The sequence below is a fragment of the Falco rusticolus genome, chromosome 5 (assembly GCF_015220075.1).
Source record: "Falco rusticolus isolate bFalRus1 chromosome 5, bFalRus1.pri, whole genome shotgun sequence".
NCBI classification, from domain to species: Eukaryota; Metazoa; Chordata; class Aves; order Falconiformes; family Falconidae; genus Falco; species Falco rusticolus.
The window spans coordinates 18,529,620-18,554,531 of record NC_051191.1 but is presented as its reverse complement, the minus strand read 5'-3'; the positions used below and the strand labels follow the sequence as shown (position 1 = coordinate 18,554,531).

Genomic DNA, 24,912 nt, shown 5'->3' with positions numbered 1-24,912 from the left:
TATGATGACACTATTCTAGGGCAAAAATAGGAAAAACCTAAATGATATCCTAAGAAGAAAGTAGCATGCAAACTATGTGATCCATGAGAAAAAAAAACCTCCACGACACTACTAAATACTGGACTCTGGAGAACTTTTGATCTTGGATATTTAGTGGTGAGACTTTCCTAGCTTTTAATCATATTGAAGTACCCACATGTTGCTGCATTAGTGGACAAGATTTCTGGATAGAACCTCTGTTTTTATGACAGTTTAATTGTGGGTACAGCTAGTACATGTACGTGTGGTTACAGGTTAAGAGTGCCCATGTGCATCAACTGTAACTGATTTTTTTAAACTCAGCTGTGCACTGCAGAAGAATAATGAAGTTCCAAAAATAGAAATTTATATTAAGTTTCCTAGTATTTGTCCTCAAGAGTTTAAAAGACAAAAAAAAAAAAAAAGGCACTGAAGAGCAGCTGCTGCTCTCACTAAAATCAATGATGTGTCTTATTGAGTGCTCACTGAAATAATGAGAAAAAGAGAACCCAATGCTAAATCACTGTTTGCAACTTAAAATTTATAGTTCTATTTTAATAACATTCTTTTGAGTTTCATTCCTGATAATAATGGGAGAAGCAGAGGATGAATTCAGAAGAATTAAGAATTTCAGCTTGGGAATGGGGGGGAAGGAAGGAAGGGAGCGGGGCGGATGGGAAGTGAGTGCATGATAACATTTGGCCTATTGGAGAATAGTGATTATCACAAAGTAAAAGAGGGATAGATAGACTTGGAGCAGTCAGTAAAGGACTTTATGCAATTATCAAATTCTTTTCTGAGGAGATTTGGGAATTCATTTGCCCTACAATTAGGCAAATGTTGGTGTCTGAATTTTTCATCTTTGGCTGCCTTTTTTTTTACTGAAAAGCAATTGTCACCTCTACATAGTATGTTCACCAGACTAACTTGAATGCTTACATTAGCATGACGTATTTCTCTCCATTTACTGTGACGAGATCCTAGGGCATAAATGTCCGACTCAGATGTCTACAGTAAGGCAGTTTCCCAGGCACTGCTACTGAGTGAGTTTTGGTATCATCTCCAAGATGCTCCAAGAGAAGCATCAGTAGTATGTAATATCTACAGTGTAGCCTTTGAGAAACACCCACCCTAAAGACAACTTTCTCATGTCATCTCAGACCAGACTGATTTAAAAGCACAAAGTACTCCAATATCAAGGAAAGGGAAATAAACTGAAGCATAGATGCTCTTGAATGGCTGTCCTACAGAACATATTCTGAAATAACAATTTCTTGCTTTGTTGTGTTGTGGATTGTGCAGTACCCAGGTTAATCACATAGCAAATTGCAAATAGAGTTCAGCGGTTCAGCACTAGAGGGATGGGCAAAAGCTCAGAGATCATAAAGTGGTCTTCCTGCCGGACATCGTTAAAATATGAGAATGTTGGTATTAAGCCAATTTGAGTTATTTGTCTGTAAATCATCAGTGAAGAGATATGAAGACACAGTGTGTCAGCTGGTTACCCAGAAGGCTGTCCTTAAAGAAAAGAGCCATTCATCTAACCACCCACCACTGTGTGCTTGCCATAGACGCTTCAGAGAGTGCATGGCAGGGTACTGAAGCAGAGTAGCAAGTGCCACATACTAGTGCCGTTCATGTAGACATTGTTTCCTGGTCCTGATCCTTGAAGACTTTCATTCTGGGATGTCTTAACATGTAATCCTTTATTTAGGAGTTTACAGAAAAGTTTTCTGCAAACAGCAAGAAAAGAAAGCATCAGTTTACACTCTGGCATATATAAGCTAGAGGAATACCTTCAGCTGTCCTTCCCTATCCACAGCTGTAATATGGATTAGCAGTGCTGGTGAGGAAGACACGATTTTGATAGCAGGACAGTACTAAAGCCATCTTTGAGCCAAACTGAGATAGCTGGATATGAGAAAATGCAAACATTGGAACAGACCTCAGCTTTAGAGAAACAATATATTTTGACTGTGTTAAAGGATTTTTCTGTTCTAGCCAGAGTTAACACTTAACTGAGGACATGCAGTGTTCCCTGTAGAGAAACTGCTATGAACTCTGAACTACCTACAGTTATGCACCAGTATTCAGATGCTGTAGTACAGTACCAGCTCCTGCTGAACCAAAAATGTGAATGCCTTTAAATATAAATAAACTGTGCAGTCTGCGCAACAAGGATTATTAAATCTACTGATTTCCATGAAGATGACTGGTGACACAGTTTCCAATCCTGTTCTCACAGAACACATGCAATTCTCACTGTCTTTGGTCAAGGTTTGGTTGATTGAATATGAAGGCAGTTCTTGGATCTCAGTAAGAAAAAATATTCAGAAAAAAACACTGTTTTCAACCTGAAGTGCATTAACAGCTGATCATAGTCAAGAAAGGAAAAAGCAAAAGAAGAAGGGGGTATGCTGGAAGGAGAAAACTGTAAATCTGATGGTGTGAAACTGTATGGCCCTTAACGTTCTGGTTTAGTTTTCATGCTGATTTAAAGATGTTACTATTGATCTTCAATATGAAGCAACAAATGACTGTGAACTTCCTTTGTGTTGTTCAGAGTTTTAAAGTTTTGGAAATAAATTTTTTATACAAATAATGGGATCTGAGATTTGGGCTTGCTTTGGTTTTTAATTATCTCCAGCTATGATGAAAATATCAGGCGGGAAAAGCGACTGTTTTGGAGGTATCCTTAAGGAAACTTTGTAAGATTACTTCTTGTTTTCATGCAGAGGCCCTGCTTCTTTCCTTGCAAGGTACAGAGAAGTCTGTGGATGAAAATTAGTTTGCTGTGTGGAAATGGGAAAGTTAGATGCACTCCTCTAAAACTCCTCTGTAGTGCCCTATCAGTGCCCAGTCTCCAGGCTAGGCAAAACGGCATGAAAAGAAAACCTAAGTCTACAGCTGTTCACATCCAGAGATTACCAAACTCAGTAGCTGTTTTCATACTTTTAGGATTACAAGCGATGTTTGTTCTCTAGAGTACCCAACATCTAATAACATTTGCCAATGAAAAATTATTTTTTTCTGTATTCCCTGCAGCATGGCTGTGGAAATTTTGTGCGTGTGATACAGTCGTATAATCGCACGCACCTGTATGTCTGCGGCAGTGGTGCCTTCAGCCCTGTCTGTGTGTATGTGAACAGAGGGCGCAGGTCCGAGGTAAGTCTCTTTTCATTTTATCCACTCATTTTGTGGTTTATCTTACTAGTGTTACACAAAAAACTCAAAAGTTTGAAAATGTAAAAATCAATGATACAGATAGGTTCCTTCACCCACGTGAAATAGAAAAAGAACAAATATCCATAGTTTTCTGACATGTTACTACCTAAGAAGAAAGGGCAAGATCAAAAGCCATGCCTCAGATATGATGCTTGTCCAAAATTCCAGTCATGCCAAGTGCTTGGGCTACATTTGTTACTACTTTTTATTTGATGTTGTCTGGTGGATTAATTCCTACAATTTGTTGGAAAAAATTCCAAGAAATACTTGAAAGAGAATAGCCAGTTAGATAAAAATTGAAATATGCAGTCCACTTTTTATAAATTGCATGTGTTACTGATTTCTGAGAGAAGCCCTTAAGTGAGCTAACTATTTGGGTATGTGAAGGCTTGCTGGACTTCAGCTTAATACCCATCAGATGCAATCCCAGTACAGGTCACTTTTATCTACTTGACCAGTTTTGCCCCATTAGATTCTGCTGGGATGAATTCAGTAAGTTTTCTCATCACTGTGAGATCTTCCAGGGTGTAAATCTTACTTCCCCTAGACAGGTCTCCAGTTTTTCTATGTTCTGTTTCACTGGGTATTTCCAATATACAAAGTACCAGATGTTTCGTAACTGTATTGCCCAAGTTTCCTGATTTGAAAGTGAAATGTTTGTTTATGTGCAAATGTAATAGGTAATAAATTATGCAACCAGAAGGAGAAAGAAAAACACTTAACTGAGACCCAGCAGCACCTCAGTAGCTTTTGGGTCAGATTCATGTCTGCAGACACAGGGGTGTGCAGTATATTTTCCTGTGCAATGTGGAAGCAGATGTGTTGTGAAGGAAGATCAGAGCATGCTACCTGGAGTTTTGCCATGTGAGGGCAGCTTTAAAAGCTGGGCTGGCTTCTAGGGAAGACACTGGGAAAATCATCACTGATTTCACTGGAAGTGGTGTGGAAATTTTGGCCAGGACCCAAGGCTACTGCAGAGGTTGCCAAGGAGGTGATAAATCATTGTTTTTCCAGGTAGGTTTGTATGGGATGATCTCAGTGACTTTTGGTAGATCCTGCCTGGCTCCAGCCTCCTTAACAGAGTATGTAGTCTGAATCACTGCACCTTTAGTCCTAATGAATTACCTAAAGGTGGAGGTTCACAGGCCTGGATTTAAAAGCACAAGCAAGCAGAACTAAGTAAATCCATCCTTCTGGTTAATGGAGTCCACATTAACTTGTTTTGATGTATTTTGAAGCAGAGGTCAGCTTTCCTCAGCATTATCCCATTTCTTGACAAATTATTTAAAACATGGAAATGATCTCATAAGTATCTAATTAATGCAATATTCCTTTATCAGCTTAAGTAGTAGTACTGTAGTCCAGAGAACTCTGAATCTTATTATTTTAGGCTTTTTGTAAATGAGACTTGGGGGGGGAGTAGGAGGGCAGGAAATGACATCTCCAGATGATGCAAGATGTTAAATTTCTTAAGTTAAAAATAAAGATACATGTCTTGGAAGAGCAGAACTGGCTTCACTTAGCCTGTCTGTATAGCTGCATGCATATAATCAATTGATTAAATAAACTGCTGTTTCAGACGTCTGGAGTCTGTCAGACACTGGACTGTAGGCATCGCATGCTCAAAGCCATTACTGTACAGGCCAACAATAGCATAACAGTTTAAACCCAAGCATTTCCTTCTGAACTCATTGCATGTATCAGTGCATGACTAATTAATAGAGCAGAATGAAGAACTATGTAGTGCTGGTGGAACTAGTGAGAACTCATCTTTTTCTCTGCTTTTATCATTTCACCTTTAATTTAGTACAGTTTTCCATGCACAGAAGGCTGGTTTTGCACGTGCAAAATGAGTATTTTAGAAAGCACATCTGTTTTTCTCTAGAAGCTACAAAGCCTGACAGTAAGAGTCATATCCAACAATCATAAGAACTGGGCTTGTTTTGCTCTTTTGTCTCCAGGATTCCACATAATCTCACAAAAAAGGCGGTTTCATTGATGAGGCCGAATATTGCCCTTTCCCTGAAACAGAGGTTAAAAAATAATTAATTTTCTTGCTTGGCACACTTGATACTTCAGTCTTTGGTAATGACTCTCTTAGTCACCTAAATATATTCTAATGTCAAAGTAAATGCAAACAGAAGGAAATGTAATCACTATGTGAATTAATTATAGACTAAAAAGTAGTTTAATATATATGAAAATCAAGAGGCGGTTTAATAGTGCAATAATGGGCATTTTTGAATTGGTAAATAGTGGTATAATATACTAAATATGAATTAACGTCAGGCTGCATGCTAATCTAGAAATAAAACAACAACAAAAAACCCCATGATTGCGTTAGAAACTTCATACTTATGTTTTAACATTGTTTAGAAAGCTTATTACTGAAACAATAGATAAGATCTCTGTGATTAGGCAAAACAGAAGAGGGGGGAAAGAGATAGGGGATAACAGATATGAAAATTTCCTGCTGCAGCTGGGCATTTCAGGTTGGTGGAGTCTCCAATTTGCTGTTGCCAAATGGCTGCTCAGTGATATGTGTGGCATCCCCGTTCCACTGTGATTTATGTTAGTTGTTAAAGGGAGTATAAAGGGTTGCTGTCCTTAGTTGGATAACTAACGCGTTGCCATCTACATCGCAAAAGATTTTCTTAGGAATTTTTGTCAGCTAGCTTTTTCTATTAAAACAGAAATGTTTGGAAGTTTGGGTGGGGTTTTTTCTGTGTCTGATTTGTTATAGGAAGCTAGGAACAAGCTGTTTGTTTGGTATACAGTGGTATGTGAGTTGATGTCTTATGGATCAATGTCTCTGCTATCACTGACTGCAGTTTTTAAGGAGTGGACTTGGGCCTGAGTCATTTCTTGCTCAGCATGCTGGGCTCCTCAGTGTTTCTGGGAACGAAGAAGTGCAGAGGTGCGCCAAGATGGGTGAATTTTCTAAAAATATTCAAGAAGTTTGTATTTCAAACCGTAGTCCAGGTTGCATCTGTTTTGCCAAATGTATTACCTATTCATAAATCACATTAAATATAAACAAATCCTCATACCAAGATTCCTAAACAGCAAAAAAATTTCCAAGATATTTCAGGCTATGGCAAGAGATATTGATAAATCGTCAATTACTATGGAATTGGAGCTCTACACATAATCCAAGAGGTAGTAATGCAGAAAATAAGTATGATTTGGGGGATTTTTGGAGGTCTGGTCACTCACTAAAGAGCATATGATTTATACTATCACCAAATGACAGTTGTCATTAGAGATTTTTATTTAATATATATAACTCTAGTAGCTTTATGGTAATGTCCTATATGAGTGTATCACCTTGTATTCAGCAAATAAATAGTAAATAACTTCAAAACTACAGAACTAATCTCCGCAGACGTTATTGCAGAGATCAATCAACCTCTCCAAAGCTTAACTGAACTAGAGGGAAAATTTGTTGCAATGTCTTGAATTTATAACAAGAGTCTTGAAAATAACTGGGTACCAATGAAGAAGATGTCGCAAAAGATGATGAAATTACGAATAGGAAAGCTGAACTGTTGGTAGTACAGTAAAAGTGTGCAGCAGTGCTCAGCATTGTTAATGCTGGACATGGCCAACCGTAAAAATCACTTTATGTCTGATGGTTTCTGAAATGAGAAGTGACACAAAAATTTACGTTGCAGGAACAAATCTTCAAGATCGACTCCAAGTGTGAATCAGGAAAAGGACGCTGTTCTTTCAACCCTAATGTGAACACGGTGTCAGTTATGATCAGTAAGTAAAGATACTCCAAGTTGCTGAGGTCTAAACCGGTATGATCATGCGTAGTGTGTATTGACAGGATGCCTGAAACAAGCTGATTATAGAATTCAGCCTCCAAGGAGCAGTACCATTTGTCTGGCTGATGGGCACAAAGGTTGGGTCCATCCTTGTTTCAAGGTTTACATGGATTTAAAGGTGGGTGTACAAACGAAATGCAGAAATAAGCTGCTGAAAGGAAGAGAGAGAGAAACAGAAAACAAAAGGTTGTCCCTTTTCCAGCTTACACATTTTTTCCCAGGATTAGTTTCAACTTTACATTACCCTGTCTAGCATTTTATGTTTGAACAGTTTCTGACCTTATTCATCCTAGACATTGTGTCTCATTTAATTATTTGTAAAATCTCAGAGTAGCCAGGGAAAAAAAGCCTGAAGACTTCAGTTACTTTGAATTTCATTTTTGTTGTCATCTCTGCTGTAGAGCCCACCAGCTATTGCAAGGCTCTTCATTCTTCAGCTGGCTTTATACCCAACCAATTTTGCAATTTTCTTCCATCTGAAAGACCAGAAAATGATACAACTGACAGACCTCAAATATTTTTGAAAATTGGTGGCAACTGTACTCAGTGACTGTGAGACATACCACATACAAAGAATGACTGCAGTGTCTGTTGCACACCTAACTGAAAACTCAAAGGGGGCGTACCCTTTGTGCAACCTAAGTCATCAGTAAAAGAAACTTTTCTTTTTTTTTGTTCCAGGAGACACTTTATATATACTTAGTGTAACCCAAAATTTCACATACACATCATGTCCACAGACTTCTAGTGCCAAAGCTTTGATTTTTCAACATGTGCCTACTTCTTGGTATAATTTTGGCTATGAAGGGAACAGCAGCTGCACAGATTTTTCAGGCTTTCTTAGCAAATAAAACTTAGTGCACACAAGTACTGCATATTTCACCTATGGTTTACAAAGGAACAATGTGCGGTGTTTCTGCCATTCAGCTTTCACTGAAATCAATGAAAATTACATATTGTGCCTGATACTTCTTTTAGAGTTTGAGTCTCATGGAGCTTAAGTCAAGTGTCCTTTAGTCTGTCCTACAGGTCTCTTCAAAACATGAACTACCTTTTTTTTTTTTTTTTTTTTTTTTTTAATTCCTCATTGTAAATATGTTTAGTACAAAGGACAAGTAGTTTCATTCACAGAGGTATGAACTGAATCACCTTTAGAAGACAGGTAAATGCTACCTACGTACCTCTCTGAACCTTGGCTGCACTTACACCTTTATCTCATCAGTGATCTCTGGTCAGTGTTTACAGACACTCACTGTGAGAAGAGAATGTTTGTTCGAAGTCTGTGATGGATTAATCCAGTGCTACTCATTGCTGTTCTGGTCTTATTAAGAGAATCAACTGTCATTAAAAAAATAAAGTTTCCTTTCCTTGTTCCTTCTAGCTTTTATGAAACACCATTAAAGTACATTGTTTCTGAATTACTGAATATACAGCTAACTGGGTTTTTTATAGGTCTATAGCAGCTTTGTTATCTTAATAGACTTTACATTATCTTCCTTGATCTCTGAGTTCTGTAACTGAAGACACCTTCCCTAGGGTTTGACTTATCTTTTATGACATAATTCATCTACAAAGTTTAAATTATTCTGCAAAGGTCACATTCTTTTTCAAAAGAATCTGACAGATTGGGCTTTATACTTTCTCCCTGTTACTACAAAGTCCAGTCACTTCAAAAACATCAAGATAGAATGAATTCAGCCTCAATATCCATGCCAGAAAAAGGAAGATTTTGTAAGTCACAGCTTGAGTTATAATAAGGTACCTGAGCCCATGTATTGGACTCTCCTTTGAGCATTCTTCTGCAGGAGGAATTCCTTCCCCTCACTTCAGAAGATGGGAAATACTGCCAGACCGGCTAACTCTTCCACAACAAAAGAACCATTTCTAAATGTAGATGCTATTCCTTGACAATTTGGGGCATCGCTAACCTAGAATACAGCAGGAAATCTGACTCACCCTTCAGAGGAAAGTGACACTATAAAACCAAATTTGAACTCATTACAATTTGCCATTGGACAGAGACTTTTGCATCAAAGCAATGAAAAAAGCGCTTTGAAGAAGTTTGCCAAAACTAATGTGCAGGAGGCATGTCTGTCTCCCCACCAAGGCTCTGAGATATAAAAGCAGACATACCTCATCAACTCAGTAATTCCCCCCAGTAACAGAGGTGTAGTGTGAACTAGTTGTGCTCTGCAGACCAAGTGCTGTGCGGAATTTAAGAATTTAACCAAAAGGAAGTGGAGCTGATGGATATCATCTGAGACATGATTAGCAAGCAGACACTAGGAATGCTTAGGGCATAACTAATAGCATTGATATGTAATAGGATTAAAATTACATGGTGTAGTACTATTGTTAAAGTGTGTGTGTGTGTGTATATGCATAGGACTGTACATAACGCTTAGTGAGAGCCATAAACCTGATCTCTTTCAGCCAATTTATTTTGTAATAAGGATAAAGCTGTGATGGATTGAGGCAATGAGGCAAATACACCAGATCAGTTATAAATCAGCACAGATCTAACATCATTCTGTCTATACATGCTCAGGAAGTAAACACTTCACAAACATCCAGCGAACGCATTGTTTAAATCCCCTGTGTAAGAATCTTGTCATCACTGGGAGTGATGAGAGCAGAAGAGTGGCTGCTGGCTGCTCCGCAGGGGTTCAGTTCAGACTTTAGACAGCAGCAGAAAAACAAAATCTCCAGAGTTTTAATTCTCTCATGAGCCAATAGTCTTCCATATTGATGCTCGTGCACACACGCACACATGCACACACACGCACACGCACAGAGCATAAAAATAGCCTCAAGCGTTTCTGAACCTGTGACTCCTGCCAGCTTGACCACACTCTCTGGGTAGTCCAGGAATTCAGACAAAAACATCAATCAAAGGACCCAGCTGTACTGGAATGTATTCAGCCACCACTCCCACTCTGAGAGTTAAGAGTTTATTTTAGCTACTGTTTTCTACTCTGGGGTTTCATTGTCATTAGTCAGTGGAAATTGCTTGGTTATTCACAGAGTAGAAAATGATAGTATATGTAATTAGAATTATAATTATATATACATATATTTATGCACACATACAGACTCACACAAACACAGAGATACATCCTGACTGATGGACTGAATTTTCAGCCCTGCATAGGGAGCTGAAGTTCGTAATTCTGTTAATGTAAGAGTTGCGTGTCTAATTCTGTTCGAGCATAATGACCCTATACTTAGAATCAAGTACATAAAAGGGGACAATTGTTGCTCCGAATTACTCTGAGTAAAGTTCAATAATATGACTGTCTGGCCTCTGCAATACTGAAGTCAGCTTGAGGCTGCCTGGGGCAGCCCTGACAATAAGGTTGGTAAAAATTGGCACTGATCCATGACTGCAATAGATGTTGTGCCAGTTTACACCAGCAATAAATTCAGCCCAGTCTTTTTGTCGGCTCCTGAAACAATAAAAGCTTTTTGAAGTACGTACTTAAAAAAATGAATATGATTGTTTTTGATAACACTAGCCTGAATTTTTAGTAATCCTTAGCAGTGAAAGCTGAGCAACTAAACTTCATATCAAAGGAAGGTTCACCACAGACAGTTTTGCTGTTGCATTTGATTATGCAGTTCTCTAGAGTCTTCAAGAAAATTCTGACGATTCTAGATTGCATCTTTGTAAATCAGAGGGAAACTCCATTCCCATGACCCAGTATTTATCTGTGTAGACTCCTGTGTGAATAAAGAGCTGACAAGTTTAAAATAAAAATAGATCAGTAAATATGGATTTCCCAAAAGCCATAACAATGCATTTGCTTTTTTCCCCTCTGTTTCAATTATTTGCAGATGAAGAGCTTTTTTCAGGAATGTATATTGATTTCATGGGGACAGATGCGGCCATTTTTCGGAGTCTGACCAGGAGGAATGCGGTACGGACAGACCAGCACAACTCCAAGTGGCTGAGTGGTGAGATGCCTTTGTTTTACCAGAGATTTTAATGGATTTCACAAAGATTCTGCTTTGTTTTGTTTAAAATCAAGAGCTTGGCTTTTAAAGAGCTTTTATCTGAATTTAATTTATGAAGCTGAACCATGAAGAAATGTGTGTAAATACATACTGTAGACAAGGGACAGTTGTAAAGGGTTCACTGCATGAGCCAACCTCTTAGGCCACCCCACCTGATGGCCTTTTTTGCATTAAGAGTGAACCAGACTGCTCAAGGGAAAATGTATGAAAACCTTTCAAATGGCAAGTGGTCAGGCAATATGACTTCTAGGAAAGTGCCTTCTCCACCTCTAATGCATTAGACATTGCTTTAAATTAGAGCGCTTGATTCTAAGATTTTTATAATTAATTACCAACTTCAGTTAATTTAGGCTAATCCACCTCTGCACAGAAGACTTGCCACACTTGCATTCAAAAGGTGTGTAGAGGAGAGTGCCATTATCAGAGAAGTTAGTGACAATTATTGCCATTCATTTCAGTGGTAAGAAATTGGTTATTGAAACACAGTAGGAAAACTAATTTCTGAGTGCAAACACTTAACCTTTGGCTTTACTGAAATCAATGTGAAAAATCTCCCTGACTTTACTGATAAAAAGACTCCTTCCAATTAAACTTTTTTAAATTTAAATGGTTGTCAACCCTCTGAGCAGAGATAGATGTCAGAGCTTATAAAGTAACTAACATAGCAGTTCCAGTTTGAAAAAACCTTCACATATGTAGAAGTACAGTTACTGGGGGTTTGTCTTGACTGGATTTAGGGTGACTCTTGTTATTCCTATGTGGCTGTGACTACAGTGAAATCATAGGATTGCAATCAGAATAAATTTAGTTCTGTATGAATGGGAAACTATGTCCGCTTTCTAAACTTTTCTTCCGTTCGCTGTACATTCTTGCACTCTACCTGCACAGCCTGAAACATACATCCCATAGTGAATCAGGGAAAAAGAGACATTAAAATACCTAATTTATGGAAAATCTACATATGCTTAGAAGAGGTACTTGACAAGCACAATTTATTTCCATGTTCTTTTAGAGCCAGAGTCATAATACTTGTTATATGAATTGAGAATGGGCTCATGTGAATAGAAAAATGTGGCAGTCTAAAGTGAGTTTTCTGTCAGACATCCAACCTTAGTGTTGGATCGTTTCAAGATTTGTACTGGATTTCAACGGATGAAACAATCTTGCATGATCCTTGAAAAGATACAGCCTTCATGCAGGAAAACGGTCCACTTCTTTCAGGCAAAGGAAAAGGTCTTTTGAGGACAACTCAATTGTCTGTTATATGCTTGCTGTTAAGGATATAAATTATTTTGCTCTCTCACTACTGCTTCTTTGCAATGTTTTGCATGATTATATTTATCAGCCTCTGATATGACCTTAAATGCTGATCAAGCATTGGCATACCCTGCTTTCCTTTCCTGTGTTCCATGAGTCCGCTCTTATTTGTGTACTTTATTTCTTTTCCTAATGAGTCTTTCCACTGCTTACTTTAATGTTTTGTCTCAACTAGTCTTTCCTCAAGTGCCCCTGATTCTTCCCTTTTCTTCCTCCAAGTCTTTGAATCTCTGTAGTACTCTAATACTGCTGCTTCTGCATTTAATCGCTTTTCTAAAAATTTGCAGTGGGATAAAATGCGAGGATGCAGAAACTTAAGGCTGCCGGCAAAAAGCGATTTGCCTGGTGGTATCTGATATATACAGACATGAGGCTAGAGCATATAGCTTAACCTGCCACAGCAGTACCTCTATATGCATTACATAGCATTTCCTTGAAGCAGATAGTGACTGTTGAATCATTAGTCGTTTATACTGATACATCTTTTGATTTCATCTTTTTGGTGTTTCATTTCAGAGCCTGTTTTTGTGGATGCTCATGTTATCCCAGATGGCACTGACCCCAATGATGCCAAAATCTACTTCTTCTTCAAAGAGAGACTCACAGACAACAGCGGCAGCACAAAGCAAATTCATTCAATGATTGCGAGAATATGCCCAGTAAGAGCTATTTTGTTTGCCAGGTTGCTGGGACAAGTGCTCGTGTGACATGTTAAGCTAAAAGACTAAATAATTGAAAAGCCTTTGATTTATATTTGAAATAAATTTTCTGTTCAGCTTCCACATTCATAATTAAGAAGAGCTGTTACTGAACACACAGATAGGGTCTGAACATGGTATGTATAACTGGCTATACCTATAATGGTATGGAAATTAAGAGATTCAGGGATTTGTGTATTTCTCTGACTGAGTCAGAATAGTTATCGATGTTCAATTTCCAAACTTGCTGTCTTTTAAACAAATGAGGTGCATTATTTGCCTAGAAAGGCTGGATTAAAAGACAGCGAAGCCTCTCTCTCTCTCTCACACACACACACACACTCAAAATCTTTGAAACACATTGGAAATATCAGAGCCAAGCTTTTAAATGGGTTGACTTAACTTTCAAACATTGTTTTCATTCTTACAATATCTGTCCTTTCTGAGTTCTTGCATTGATGTATCTATGAGTCTAACTTTAAAAACATGCACAGGAAAATTAAATTCAGGAGTTATGGCTACTCGTGTGCAGTAATTCATTCATGATCACAGCGCTCCTCATTGTCTCTATTTCCTTTTTTGTATCTGTAATCAACTGTAGATGAAAAATGATTGAAGCAGCTATTCATATCTCTGGTGAAATGAATTTTTTTCGTGAGAGAAAATTATAAATGCACAATTACTGCTAGCCTTTTCATTCCTACTTTTGGAAAGGTTCAGGAAGATAATTCTGAGCATTCATGTATTCCCTGTCTTTAACCTGGGTCTTCTTCAGAATTTGGTGCTTTGTGATGTTGTTGTGCATGGGTGTGAGGGTGTGTTTGGGATTGTGTTAAATTCCTTTTCTGGCAATGTGATGCGGCATGTGAGCTCTTTTATAATCTTCATTTTCTGTATTTTTGTGAGGGTGCCCAAAGGCCTTTTTGGGTATTTTGCAAGACATTTCACACAATTACAGCTGTATTTGTTATTGTTACTATTATAATGAAGCCCAGATGATTTCTGAAAGGCCTCAGCCTGTTTAGACTTACACTGCAGTGGCAGAATCCCAAAGCCAATGAAGATAAATCCGAACCAGTCATATTTATTTACTTGATATTTATATATCAACACCTTTGAGACTGGTCAAATATTTTAATATGATGGTGCCAAGAAAGACCCCCCCAGAAGATCCCTTATAGGTCCCCTGAAAAGACAGATTACCAGCTCCAGGAGCACGAGTGGAACATGCACAGCATTTCATCAACATCATATTGGCCTGGCTTGTGTGTTTCCTTTTTCCCTTTGCTTGGGTGACATTGTGTTATGCAGTTTGGAAGATGCTCTTACCTAAGGTGTTCACCAGCAGAACCAGGCAGTAACTGTCACTTCTGTGCTGCACCATCTGGTTTAGCAGTTAGTTTCCACCTTGCACTAGGGAGAGATGGAAAGATCCTTGAGCGATCTGTAACCAAGCCAGCTCTGGAGCAAGCTAGCAGGACTTGCAACAGTGCAAAAGCAGCTCGACCCATGCTAGCCATCATTGCTGAGCTGAGTTCAGAGCATCCACTTCATGGGCCAGCATGGTTTACTAGATCAAATGCATCTACACCGCTGTCAGGTCTGGAAGAAACATCCCTCGACAGGACTATTTGACCTTTTAGAGATAGCATAGACATCTCCACACTTGGTGTCAGTGAGTGATAGACTTCCACAGTCCTTTCCAATCATATCTACACACGCTGCTGTTGCTGCACAAAATCTACTGCCTGACCCTCCCAAGCCTGCTAGCCCAGGACAGAAAGTCTGCTTAGAAAACTTGTTCTTGTTTTTCCTGTACCTGGAGTGGTTAGATGAGGGGATTTGGTTTAGGCCTATCTATTTTTTACATTGAATTTACCAGCATGATTGTCTGAATGATGAGTCAAATTTAAAAATGTGGGAAAACCCAGTAAAACATTAGCTGCATTGTTTGTTTGTTTGTTTTTCTGATAATAATATTCCTTTCCAGAATGACACAGGTGGTCAGCGTAGTCTTGTGAACAAGTGGACAACCTTCTTGAAAGCAAGACTCGTGTGCTCAGTAATGGATGAAGATGGAACAGAAACGTACTTCGATGAATTAGGTATGGCAAAAAAATCCCTTAAAATTTTTATCCAACTCTTGCACCCTGTGCACATTTAATTATTGATGTTCGTACAGCAGCTTAGTCAAGTTGTTGACAGTAAAATCTTGGCTTTTTAGAAATTCATGACAAAATTCCCCTTGCAGTTTTATGACAGGAAATTAAAAAGTTCTTCATAAATCTCTCTGGGTAATTACAATTATCTTTGAAATAGGGGTAATTAATCTTGACTACGTAAAGGAATTATATATTTAAGGAATTAATATTTGGAAGGGAGTATGTAAGTGAAGTCTATTGTTGTTTTGCTCCTAGTTAGGATTATGGTAGAGAGTTTTTAACATACATCTGTATGAAACTTTCTTATACCACTGTGTAACACACAATACATTTTTTTCTTTTTTGATCACTGGGCAGAAGTCTCAATTTGATACATCCAGATAATACTAACAAATCCTGTTACTGGCACCAGCAATAATACTATGAATAAACATAATTTCTCAGGATTCATTCAGACACTTAGATTTTCAGTTCAACACGTTAAACACTGCCAATATCCAGTGAATAATCTATACAGTAGTCACAAGGGTTTCCTTCCATTAAGTTTCCTTCCATTAACTTCCAGAAAGTTTCAAATTCTTTGTTGTCCACAGCTGTGATATACAAAGTCATAGTTCTAAATTCAGGTACTGGAAGATTTGTATGTGTATTAGTATAAATATTAACAATATATATAGCTAATTGGTCCCACACTGGGGCTGCATTTGATTCTGACTTTCTCTCTACTGTAATCTCTCTCTCTTTTCTCTGTCATTATTCCTGATTCACATCATAGCAAATGGGGTTTGGAGTCTTTTTCACTTTATGTATTTACAACTATTCAGTGTACTTGCTTTGGTTCAAGGTTTTGATGGAACCTGATGGGCCTAGGAACAGATCCTAACATGCCGTAACTCCAAACATGCAAGGTGCTTGGAGGACTGACTTTCAGAAGTTCCCAGTGCCTCAGCACTGCCACAGCAACTTACTTTTCAGAACTGTGACTGGTTTACCAGCCCACTCCTCTTCAACAAAACAGTAGGATAACTGCTTTTAGTTTTCCGTGTGACAAAATGTAGGACCATACAGAAGAGGAGACAACGCACTTAGCCTGGGCTCCCAGCACAATCCTCTAGCAAAGAGGGAGAATACAACCACAACTGAAAATGCAGAAAACTGGGAGAGTGCAAACACATGCTTCTCTTTTCATGTATAGTGCAGATGAGTGTAATGCTTCCAGTTCTGCATGTTGAAGTCTTTTGCTATTGACATATTTAAAAGAACGTTTTAAAAATTTAGAGGGTTAAATGAAGAAGCCACAAAAATTAATAGACAGCTAAAGAACATAGTCTAAGAGAGAAAGCTCTAACAGTTCAGACTTCTTCTGTGGTGTAAAATAAGTTTAGGAGGTAGCTTGATTGTAGTTATTGAAAATATTTGTAAGGAGAAACTATCAGAATTTAAGGTACTTTTCATTGAAATGTAAAAAAAGATCAGAGGTAACGGTGAGCAAATTCAGTTCAGTGAGTAGGTAGTTTTGCATAGTGCAGTTAAATCCCTACATAGCGGGAGCTGGGAGGTTTACATCTCACAGTGTCCTCACTGCAAAGCTGTGTGTCATTCTTACATGTTGAAAATGAGCTAGCGAGGGCATATAAAGTGCATACTGGACAATAAAACACCTAATTGTCCTGCTTTCGGTTACATCCATCTATGGGAACTCTTTGTCTCTGACCTACTTCAGTTGAAACGTTTGCCTACTGTTAAACAACCTTCTGAAACAAGATCCAGCAGGGAGAAATGTGTGACTTGGATCCTGAACATATTTGAAAATCTTTGCCTTCTGGCTTCATAAGGCTAGATGGCATGGAGTTAATTTCCAAATCTGTTTCTAAATGTTCAAGTACTGGATTTATGCATATGGTCCATTCATATGATAAGTCTGCTTTTTCCCATTCAAGTACAAGACAATGCTACTGCTGACTTTAGCAGGAATAAAGTCATAAATTAAACTGGAAAATAAAATTTTTATTAGTATTCAAAACATTTTATCTTTTTCCTTTTCTTTCTTACAGAGGATGTGTTTCTTTTAGAGACAGATAACCCCAGAACAACCCTTGTGTATGGAATTTTTACAACATCAAGGTAAATGGGGAGATTTGGAAAAAATTACCTTTCTGAACTGCTCAATTTTATATATGAAAGCTGAAAATGATGGCTTGTGGTCAAGGCTGTTCTGTGGAATTTTGTCTGTCTGCTGTGACCATTGTTTGCATGCAGGAGTAACAGTCTCAGTATCGTTACTGTTGGTATCCACATTAGAGCTATGCTGCTTGGAGCAGACATGCTGCTTGGAGCAGACATGCTGTCAGCTGGCGCTGGGAAAACATTTCCATGGAGGGCCACTTGTTACCATTCAGCAGCAGAAAGCTAAATGACTTCAACGCAGTGAACTTATGTGGCATCTGAGAGCACTTAACACCTCCTGAAGGACACCCAGCACCCTGAAGGATCAAACTGGGAATTCTTACGTGAATTCATACAAATAATTTCCAGTCTCTCAGCTGGCACATGATTGCACAGATGGCAAATAACCCATGGCAGCTTCAGTTGCCTATGAGAAGACAAGCTTACATGGCATTTGATCACCTCCTTGCAGACTTGAGCTCCCCATTATCAGTCAGTAGTATTCATTTACTCACCAGTTTAGAAAGCTGAGATCCCAAGCTCCCAAGGGCAGTGGAAGTACTAGATATGGCTTACTATGCTGAAACTCTCCACTGAGATAGAACAACAGGTGGACTAACAGGTTCTGCCGTCTCTACCCTTAGTTTTTTCACTTTTCCCTTGCCCTCACCACATAGTGGTAGCATACAGACTAGAAATAATTACTGCTGACTGATCTCTGATATGCTATCCTGTATTACTTAGCTGTTATTACTTACCTTCAAAGAGCTTTTTCTGCCTTTTTAAAAAATCATTTAATTTATTTGATAAAATTAGCAAATTATTTAACTTATTACTAATAATTCCTTTAATAATAATTGCCTTTAATGGAAATTTCTAGTAAAAAAATCCTGGCATGAAAAAATACTTTTTCCCGATATGCTTTTCTGTCTTTTTTCATGTGGATCCAGGGATCTGCTTTCTCAAATATGTGAATCAGCCAGGAAAATATGATTTTATGATACTTAATTGGGAAAAAAAGAATCCCATAACTTGTAAGCAGCTGGTGCTGTCTATGTTTTATGATTCCTACTGCACAGAAAGAGAAAATGCTGAGGTTATGTTTAGCAGTAAAACCACACTTATGATTAGGTTGTGGATGCAACATGCCTGAACTGGAAACACTTTTACCTAATTCTGCTGGCATTTCTGCAGTGGAAATGAGGTTTGAATCACAGGACCATATAAGGTGACAACAAAGAGAAAACTTCACTTTTTCCTGGCTTTCAATCTGATTTCTCTATATATTGAAGTTTTTACACTCATGCATTTCTGTTACCATGAACCACATGGTCCATACTTTCTTTCTCTTTGTTCAAGTATGGATTGAATGTATTACCTAGATAAATACAGCAATCATAAGGATTTTTACTCCTTTACAGTTCTTTTATCTTCATCTCTGTAGACCTCCAACTCATAACAAGTATCAAGAAAGAAAAATCCCAGCAAATAATAACTATTAGGTTTTTTATCTAAACTGTACAGAAGGAAACCAAGTAATATTGAAGCAAATAATTTTAGTGGTATAATCTGCTGTAAGTCTAACATAAAACATCTGGAAAGACCAAATACATTTATTAAAACCTATTAATACCTAATAAAATTTCCACAAATACCATAATCTATCTAAAAGGTTCCTCCTACTAATGCATATATAGCTGAGAGCAATGTGGATTGCACTTCACTTGTTTAGACACTGTGTGTAATGTCTTCAGTTTTTTTCTGGAGTCATTTTTTTCTTCTTCAATTGAAAGCAGAAAGTTGCTTGGATTATCTTCATCCTACAGGTAACATCAGGCAGATTTTAGACGGAAGTTTCCACTTTGTTTAGATGAATATCTCAAACTTTACATGTAATGAGAGAAAAAAAAAAGGAGCTAATTCACTGCAGTCAGCCTCAACATCACTCTGGAAATTACTTGCTTGGTGCCCTTCATCACAGGGTGGTGGAGGCCATTTGGGGCTTATGTTGCCTGCAACCACCTGTGACCATTGCTGAACCCAGAGTGGTGGAAAAAACATGCCCTTCTTATAGATGACCCCTTGGGTTCTTCTCAGGAAGCATCAAACTTCAACCCTCTTGAAGGGGTATTTGTTAAGACCAGTTTTGTGGGTGGATTTGAGGACTGTATAGGAGTAATTCCTTTACAGCCACAACCTGTCCTCATTTTGCTTAGAACAGCTGGCGAGTGATTGTAATAATTTAACTAATTGTCGTTGTGCTGGATGAACTAATATTTTAGCTGTGTATTTTAGGATGCTCATGGAGGTCTTGTGGTTGATATACTAGTAGGGACTTCTGGAAACCTGTGCTGAGCTTGGCAGAACAAAGTTTATAAAACTCTTGTCTCACTGAAGTCAGCAATATTTTTGCTACTGATGTAACTGGGGCCAGATTATATTTCTTTTATATTCAATATTAGGAAATTTCTTATTCCACCAGCAGGGTAGTACCTTCCTCCCTATTTTTTCAGTTCACTGTTCAAAAGGTGCTGGGTCTTAAGGAGTAATGGTGTATATTGGGAAGCTAGGTTAGTTGATTTTAAATGTATTAAGTCCATGCTATAAAACCATTAAATCATATTAAATATATAATATAAATTGTATATTATATATAATAGATGTACCTTTCATCATTGGACCATGCAAAATGATGGAAAAGCTATACAAAAGTTGGCAAACTGCAGTACTAACTTTTTCCTGCTGTCTTCCAGCTCCATATTTAAAGGCTCAGCTGTGTGTGTATATCATCTGTCCGACATCCAGACCGTGTTCAACGGGCCGTTTGCACACAAGGAGGGCCCAAACCACCAGCTGATTCCATATCAGGGCAGAATTCCATACCCACGACCTGGCACCGTAAGTACAAAGATGTTTGTGCAGACTTGCCAATTGCTTGTCTTTCTTTAATACATAAATAAATATTGTTTATTCCAGAAGAATGGACTATATGTGACTGTGACGCTTAGTTACAGTTCAGAACAATTTTAATTGCTTGCCATACAAATCACATGGTATGTGGAAATCTTCTAGAAAGAATTAAGTCATTCAAAATGTTATTCATTCTTGCTCTTTCTGCTGAAAAGGTGTAAGAATTATTAAATTAGATGCCATTAATTTTGTTTACATGTACATTTGCATTAGTGTGTCTGTTTGAGCAAAAGATACCAAAATAAATAAACATACAAAGACAGCATTGTGAGTGTGATCTACAGTCAGATTAAATGTCTGTAAGTCTGTCTTCAATCTGTATGGAATTTCCATAGTTCTTTAGGGTTTTGCATCTCTGCTAGGATGCTTGGGAGATGTAGTAGAAGAAGGCTTCTGGGACTTGTCATTTGACTAGGTCAGATACCCCATCAGGTACTAAGTCTTAGAAGAGAGATGTGGAAATAGATGTGTTTTCATGGCAGTCAGCTTATAGCAGTCCTCCTTGTTAAGAATGTTTTTTGTATGTCTTGAAATTTTTTCAGGACTTACTTTTGTTGCTGTGCAAACATCTCCTGTTCATGCTTTTGTGCCTCATGCCTTGTTGTCATCTTTCAGTTTCACCCCCAATCTCTCAGTCCATCTGACATATAGATTACAAGGGACCAGCTTTTTTACTGTGGCAAGGGGGATCTTCTCTTTAACTGATTACTTCATTACCAGGGGTGGTAATCATCTTCCAGTAAATTCTCAACACAACTGGAGCTAGCTCTGTTTCCAGGTTTTACAAAGATGTCTCATGAAAGATTTTAAACATATTTTTTTCACCTTTATGGTATATAAAAATTGCTGTTGATGCAATCATGTCTTTATTTATCTATTTACTTATTTGCACTACTCTTAATTCAGTTTTATCAAAGTATGAAGTCCAATATTACCAGCTTTAATGAAGAATGTATGAACTTTCTCTAACATCTTCTCTAAATCCATATTTGCCAAATGAAGTACAGAAGTGTGGACTTTTGTTGACTCCTATGAAGTCTTCTTACAATATCCTAAGTATTAGAGTTAAATAAGTATGCACAGAATGATAAATCATCTCTCAGCAATGTAGTTGGTTTTTTTTTTTTTAGATGAACACTTTGTTGCTTTTCCATTTGTCACAGGAAATGAAATTTTATTTTAATTTTGCAAGTCACTGCAAGAACCTTTAACCATATCACTATTTTATTCATATTCATCTTTGAGCTGTAGATCTTGTCCTTTCTCTCATACACTAATGCTCAGATACATAGAATAGCTCTCCCTGTTCACACAATTCTTCATGACACTGTAGTACAGTTATTACTGGCTATAGGATTTAGGACTTTCTGTTCCCAGATCTCTAAAATTAGCTAATCAATATCTGATACTCCACTAAGGTGTAATGCTAGCATTATTCTTTCTTTACAATTAATTCATACAGCTGTAATTTCATGAGTTCACTAAGGCTTCAAGATTAAACTTAAAAAAAGAAAATAAATGGTTCATTTAAATGGGAAGTTTCACGCTTTTTTTGGTGAGTCACATTTCAGAGTTTCAGAGTTTCTTGCTGCTTCAGAATACTGTATTTGTATGTGTTTCCTCAACCACTGCCCTGCTTTTTTTGGTTTGCCTCATGGAGGCTTATGAGGTGTTCCAGATAGGCCTAAATAAATTGGGCAGCATAATGGAAAGGGGGAAAAAAAAACCAAAAAGATTTGGATTTAACAGGGTGACAGAAACTATCTTAATTTTTCAGATGTGCCAGTGAGCTCTGTATTTGAAGATAAATTCCTAGATCATGGCTCAAAAAAAAAAACCCTAAAAAAAGATATTCTTTTAAGATGATCATTGCTGGTTTTCTGATCAGTGACTTTTCTGTGCTTATTCACAATTCAGGCACAACACAGTATCTTAAAGGTATATTTTCTAAACTGGGACTTGTTTAGCTTTGCTTTCATTTCACTGCCCCAAATTTCCACTTTTAAATCCATGCCACAAACTTATTTTTCACTTATGTCAAAGCATCCGTAAAAATTGGGACGTGGGGATTTTTTTTGCTGCTCGGAATTTGTTTAAAGAGTTAACTTTGAATAACCATGCTTGCAGGCTATAAGGCATAAACCTTTTTCCTCAGGAATGTACATTTTTCACAATTTCTGGGGTGTTGGACTAGACAGGGATGTCTTTTTATATGACATGGAAAATCCTACTTTACAGTTGCCTAAAGAGATATTCATACTAAACCTCTGGACAGAAATCAATGTTCATTGTGTTGCAGTACATTGAATAAACAGTGAAGAGGCTTCAGTATAGCTTCAGTAGGATTAAATAAAGCAATACGTTCATTTGGCTGTAATCAGCTCTGCAGTATTTGGCTGCCCTTCACTAAATACCAATGGTTTCTTATTTCTCCACAAGCAAAACTTACTTATGGAAAAAGAAAGGGGGAAAAAATTACATAATTGGCAGCTTGCTACTAAAATCAGTGATGTTTCAGGATAGTTTCCATTTTTCAGAGTTTACAGAAATAGTATTTGTACCTGCAGTTGGGAAATATGCTGTAAATTAAAGAATTCTGTTTCACTCTGCGATCTAACTGCATGATGATCAACTGTGAACATAAGTATCATGTAGCCAAGTCCTTGAATGAGGTGTGAAGGATACACATTCAATCCCTTCAGGAAAGGGAGAGCTTATACTGTTCTTCAGTAACATCTTTTGCTTGTCGCTGGTTTATATGGGGGGTAGCAAAAGAATTAATTGATTAAAGATGTTTGGTAAAGCTTTGCTCAGAATGATACAAGTTTTTAGGAACATATTGGAGTAAGTAGCACAGACATTTTTGCAGGAAGTCACAGTCAAAGGTCTTAGGATCTCCAAGTCAAGCATGGAAGGATAGAAAGTATCAGAGAAAGTCGTCTTTTAACTGAGTTATGCAGGACAGGAAAGTTTAATTTGAACTGCTCATGAAACAGAATCCCTCTGGAGGGGAACTGGGGTCTGGCAGATCACTACAAAGTAATCTTGCTAGTAGCCCACAGATTTATGAACACAGTTCTTTTTTCAGCAGTTGTGGCTAATCTTAGCAGATAGCTCCTTACATTTCCTGGAAGACTGTGGATGAAAGTGCCACAGAGGGAAGGAGTAAAGCAAACAAGATAATAATTCCGTTTTGTGAGCAATTTTAGAGGGCTAGCACGTAGTGTAATTCCTAATGAGAACCAAACCAAAACCTTCAGGATAAATGAGTCCGGAAGAATCAATCGTCAGATGAGAAGAGAGAGCTGAGCTCCAGTTCTCCTTCCTAAGGGTAACTGATGCCAGAGCAGTCTCTTATAAAGAATTCCTACCAGAGCTGTTCTACTTTGTATAAATAATTAAATCCAAATTGAGCCAAAAGATTACTCTAAAGCTTGGTATCAGGCTGCAGTCCCCTCTCTACTTGGTTCTTGGTATTGCCCAATGAATAGTTTATTAGGTGCACGAGATGGAACAGCTTTTAGCAGCAAGGGCAGAATAGGCACTCCTGCCTGGTGGTTAGAGGGATCCCTTGGGAGGTGAAGACCCAGATGCTAACATTTGCTCACATCAGGTAGGTTGGACACATGACTCACACATCCCCAGTGAATTTCCTAGTCTCTCAGAGTATGATTCATTTTATGTAATTTTAGCCATCTAAAAGCAGGGCATCTAGTCTAAATTACTGACTACAGAGGAAACCTAGATGGCTAACTAAGAATAAGTGCCTGACTTTGAGACATTAGAAGTCAGGTAAGGTAAATCTTCCCTAAGCTGCTAGCTATTTTTGTGTCTGTGGTTCTGACCAGAAATTCCATCCTAGATGTAAGAATGGTCCTCATCAAAATAAACAAGTTTCCATTAAATGCTTCATATTGAAAAAATCAACATTTTCCAATTGGAAAAATATTGTGTTGAAACATTTCTGAATAGCTCCAATACTCTGAGGAGAGTTTCATGGTTCAGAAATCTGGTAAGGGGGAAAATGAAAGCTCAGGAGAAGCAATAAGAAGTGCAGTAATGGTAGCTGTAAAAAAAAAAAAAAAAAAAAAAAGTAATGTAAATTACCATAGGAACATTCAGAGCATTGTACCAGTTACTGACATATCTCCTGATTACTTCCCACAGTCGTCTTCTAGTTTCACTCTCAGAAAACACTAGAGTTTTCTAAGATTGTTTTTATTTCCTCATGAGGTGCAGAATGCCTCAGGGCTGATTATTTGAATGGTTCTTCATTACATTTAAAGAAGCATCCAGAGTATTCATGGACCTCTGTTATTTCTCAGGCGTAGGGCAAAGCATAGACAAAATCCTGCGAATGGTCAATCTTCTTAGATATTAATGAGTTCTCATGGGACCCCCTCATCAACTCTATGTTATTGCTTTTTCAAATGAAGATGAGTCACAAGCCTTTTCACCATCTCATAATCAACATAATGACTAGAGGGATATTGACAAAATTACAGTTAAGTA

The 24,912-nt window shown here is 37.8% G+C and overlaps 1 protein-coding gene across 1 annotated transcript in view; it reads left to right on the top strand.

Annotated features, from left to right (window-relative positions):
• SEMA3C (semaphorin 3C) overlaps positions 1-24,912 on the top strand; it is a 120,296-nt gene that overhangs the window by 71,775 nt on the left and 23,609 nt on the right. Inside the window, exons 5-11 of the mRNA XM_037390194.1 lie at positions 3,064-3,183; positions 6,918-7,008; positions 10,908-11,027; positions 12,921-13,063; positions 15,093-15,207; positions 17,319-17,388; positions 20,184-20,328. Of these exons, the coding sequence (XP_037246091.1) occupies positions 3,064-3,183; positions 6,918-7,008; positions 10,908-11,027; positions 12,921-13,063; positions 15,093-15,207; positions 17,319-17,388; positions 20,184-20,328 (804 nt within the window). The remainder of the gene's footprint in view (positions 1-3,063; positions 3,184-6,917; positions 7,009-10,907; positions 11,028-12,920; positions 13,064-15,092; positions 15,208-17,318; positions 17,389-20,183; positions 20,329-24,912) is intronic.